General features: G+C 64.3%; 1 protein-coding gene across 1 annotated transcript; it reads right to left on the reverse strand.

Moving 5' to 3' along the window:
• Window positions 1-2,591: 2,591 nt before the first annotated feature.
• Window positions 2,592-3,651, reverse strand: DUSP23 (dual specificity phosphatase 23). The gene is made up of 2 exons (XM_036091425.2): window positions 3,331-3,651; window positions 2,592-3,000 (listed from the first exon to the last, which is right to left on the reverse strand). The coding sequence occupies exons 1-2, from the start codon at window positions 3,595-3,597 to the stop codon at window positions 2,815-2,817; spliced, it is 453 nt and encodes a 150-aa protein (XP_035947318.1). The 5' UTR covers window positions 3,598-3,651; the 3' UTR covers window positions 2,592-2,814.
• Window positions 3,652-3,939: the final 288 nt, after the last annotated feature.

A 3,939-nucleotide genomic window follows, 5' to 3' on the forward strand; every position in this document is an offset into this window, starting at 1 on the left:
AAGTGGGGGCACCGTGCATGAGGAGTGGGCTTCCTTCCCCTGGGGAGGACAGGTGATGAGCCGCCCCGTGGGACAGGTCCCTACGTGTTAGGGATGGCAGTAGGGTGCTGAGGAATGCGAGCTCCAAGGGAGATTTGGGGAGTGGGCAGGATGCAGGCTGATCTCTGCAGCAGGAGGCCGTGTGCTGGGACACAGGCCTGGGAGGTGGCCACGGAACCCAGGACCCGCAGAGCAGAACCCGTGTGTGTGTGGGCTTGCTGGGGGTGAAGTGGAGGCGGGAGGACCAGGCCAGGGAGGACCGGTCTCAGAGTGGCTGGTGCCCCTCCTGTCCTGATGCCAGTTGCTTGTGCATCAGAACAATCCTCTGGGAGAGGAGCCAAGGAGGTGCCGGCTGCAGAACCCGAATGACATGGAGGGATGTCTTCCCCATCTAACAGCCTCCATCCAGCAGGGAACTCAAGCCATATTGCAGAGAATGAACATGAATGGAACTTTAAAGACATGGGGGTGCGAGTCCATATGACCGCAGCTGTGCCCCCCAGCCGCTCATGGAGAATAAAACCCTCCTGAATGTCGGAAGTTAATGCTGTCACCGTCTTGAAAACCCGCCCTGGTTAGAGGGGACGGGCTGGGGCTGGGTACCGGGCACGGCTCGAGAAGGCGAGAGCGTTGGATGGTGTTTGGTCCTCTCTCCCCTCTCAAGACGTGTGCATCCACGGGAGAAATCCCAAGCACTTTCCCATAGGAGACGAAAGCTCACCGTTGCAGCCGGTGCTTGTTGCTTTGGTGCAGTGCTTCTCGACTGGGACCGATTTTGTCCTCCCGGAGGACATCTGGCGATGTCTGGGAACATTCTTGCTGTCACATTTTTTGGGAGCCATGCTACTGGCGTCTAGTGAGCAGAGGCGAGATGTTGCTAAACACCACACGGCGCACAGGACGGCCCCGCAACAAAGAAGTCTCCGGCCCCAAATGTCAGCGGTGTGAGGCTGACAGACTCCGGTGTGAGGTGGCGCGAAGGTTGTGTCGGCGGAGGCGGCTCGTTCCTCACACCCACCCGTCGGTGAAGTAGCCTGGGGGAGGGTCGCGGCCAGCCTGCAACCCGTCGTTGGTGGCCACACACAGAAGAGGGGGTGGTGAGCCCGCGAAGCATCTGGGGGGGGGATGAGCCCAGAAGGAGCTCAGGCCAACCTCCCAAGGTGGAAGAAGGGGAAGGGCAGGGTTTTTCATTTCAAGTCAACTCTTACTTATTTAAAAACCGATTTCCTTAAGCACATAATTATATGTTTATTTCCCGGAGGAACTCTTGAGGCAGCGGAGATCTGCTTAAATTATGGGGACGGAGACTGCACACAGGGCTCTAATGGGGTTAGAAAGATGTTCTGTCTCCTTTGAAGGAGCCTGGGGAGGAAGGGAAGGGCAGGTTCCTGTCCTGCAGTGCAGAAGATGTGGGGAGGAGGGAGCGCGGGAGGAGGGCAGGGCAGCGAGGGTGAGGACCGGTTGTCCCACCCGGTGGGGCGGTATCAGAGCGGACGTGCACCCCGGGGCGCAGCTTCAAGCCTCCCTGGTAGGCGGAGGGAAGGGATTCAGGGAGCGCGCCTTCCGCACGCATCCTGCCTTCACGTGCGCACACACACTCACACACACTCCCCTTTGGACGGGGCTCTGGTTTGCACCAACAGCCTGGGATGCTGCCGGGGAGCAGCAGGTGGGGTGGGGGGGCTTCCGTGCCTGGAATTGGGGGTTCCTCACACCCCCCGCCCGGCTTGGTGGTGGGGACCAAGGGAATAGGATGGAGTATGGAGTCCTCAGCTCTGACACACCTCAGAGGAAAGGGGGAGACGTCTTACGGCCCGTCTCCCCCTCCCGGAGACAAATGGCGAGACTGGCTGATGGGATAGCGTGTGAGAGAGTGTTGGGTGGGGGTTGAGTTGGGTGGGCGGCTGTGGAAAGGAGAAAGATGTGTCAGGAGCAGGTGCCTTAGGCCTGCCTCCGGCCTAGGCTACGCAGGATGGGGGCCTCAGGGGGACCCTGGCCTCCTCCCTCCGTCTCCACTGCATCTGGAATGCGTGTCTGTCATAGCATCATGAGGCTGTGGGGCAGCACAAGGGGGCCGCTGCTCACAGGGGAGCTGAGCAGCCCAAGGCTGGTGAGGGGTGTCCAGCCCTTGGGAGTTGGAGATGGTGGTTATCTGTGAGGACAACATGCAGGCCTTCTCTGTCTCGAGACGATGACACACGAGGGGCAGGGGGGCCTGGACTGGGGGGCTGTGTCCACAGGGGCTCTCCTGGCCTGTGAGCATCAGACACCCAGGGCTGCTGGGGATTTGTGCCCTCTTCGTTGACCAGCTCCCCCGGAGACACATCAAAGGTCAGCAGAGAACACGAGAGTCTCAGCATCTTAGAGAGGCTGAAGGCCTGGCCCACCCTCCCACTTCCTAGAAGGGTGGCCTTGGGCCTGAGCCTCAGCTACCTCACCCAAAGAGCAGGGGCGGTCTTGCTGCCATCCCAGGTCACAGGGCTCTGGTGAGGCTCAAATCTGTTGACGTGTGGGCCTGCCTGGTAAACTGCAAGGTGCTATGCACTGTGGGCTGGTTCTTAGAAGTTATTTATTCAGGGAAGCAGCGGAGGGACCCCCCAACCCCCCAGTGCGGCTGCACCCAGCTCCTCAGTCGGGACCGGCCTGCGGGGAACGGCTACTCAGTCTCCCGAGTCCGCAGGAGCCAGAGGGCTTAGCTTTCAGTGCATGTCCGTGTCTCTGGCCCCACTGAACACATGGGTCAGGGCCCGGGACGCAGACGGGAGCTGAGGCCCCTCACTTGGTGCGCTGGTAGAACTGGAAGACGGCTTTCTCCTGCTCGTACGTCTCGATGGAGCCGGGTCGAAGGCGCCGGATTTCAGCGACGGCATCCCCGGCAGCCAGGCCCCGCTCCTTCACCAGGTAGCAGGCCAGCATGGTGCCCGTGCGGCCGAAGCCCAGGGCGCAGTGCACCCCCACGGCCTGGGAAGAGGGAGCTTGATGGGGTGGCGCCTGATGCCCTCCCCACCCCTTGGGCCCGTCCCAGTCTTCCTGCAGGCCCAGGCCTTCGCAGGGTTCTCAGGCTCAGGGGCGAGAGGTGACATCACGAGAGCGCTCAACGGCCTCTGCTTTCCACCCTTCTCCCTCCAGCTCACACCCCTCGCCGCTTCCCCGTGGCCTCCCCCTCCGCCCCCGGCTTCACGTCCTGTCCCCGCAGGCCCCGCTCCCGGAGCCCGGCCAGGTCCCTTCCGGGCCCGGCCCGCCCGTCCCCGCCCTGTCCCCCGCTGGCCCCGGCAGGCCCCGCCCGCTGACCTCCCCGCGCGCGGTGGCCTCGTCCACTATCCGCACGAAGCGGTCGATCTGCTCGGGGGCCGGCGGGCAGAAGTCCGGGATGCGCAGCCGGTGCAGCGTGAGGCCGGGGCAGCTGTCGCTGTGCGGGGGCCCGCGCTCCGTCAGGGACACCAGGTGCCGCACGCCCTGGTCCCACAGGAACTGGTAGTGCGCGGGGAGCCGCGGCAGCGCCAGCCCCGCCAGCCGGCCCGGGAGCACCCACGAGAAGTTGGGGGGCTGCACGCCCATGGCGGCGGCAGGACACACCCCCGCCCGCCCCCTCGTGCCCCGCGCCACCCACCGGCGCCCGCGCCCTGCGACCACGTGGGCTCCGCGCCCCGTCCGGCGACGCCCCGCTCCGCCGCGGGGATTGGTTGAGCCGCCTCGGGGGCGGGGCTGAAGCGCCGGGCCCCGGGGCTCTGAGTGACAGGACGGGCGCCGCGATCCGGCCCCGGTCCGGAGCAGCGCCCTCGTTGATTGGTTAGATTTCAGTACTGGGCGGGACTACCGCAGCGGAGCGCACGGAGATTGGTGGAGCTACCCAAACAGCCGGGAGGCAAACCCAGAGAGAACGCTGAATTGCCTGGTGCG

This window comes from Halichoerus grypus, chromosome 7, assembly GCF_964656455.1.
Source record: "Halichoerus grypus chromosome 7, mHalGry1.hap1.1, whole genome shotgun sequence".
NCBI classification, from domain to species: domain Eukaryota; kingdom Metazoa; phylum Chordata; class Mammalia; order Carnivora; family Phocidae; genus Halichoerus; species Halichoerus grypus.

Coding starts and splice junctions, on each gene's coding strand:
- DUSP23 (XM_036091425.2), bottom strand. CDS start 3,597: ATGGGCGTGCAGCCCCCCAACTTCTCGTGGGTGCTCCCGGGCCGGCTG. Junction 3,001..3,330: donor AGGCCACCGCGCGCGGGGAG/GTCAGCGGGCGG, acceptor CCCTCTTCCCAG/GCCGTGGGGGTGCACTGCGC.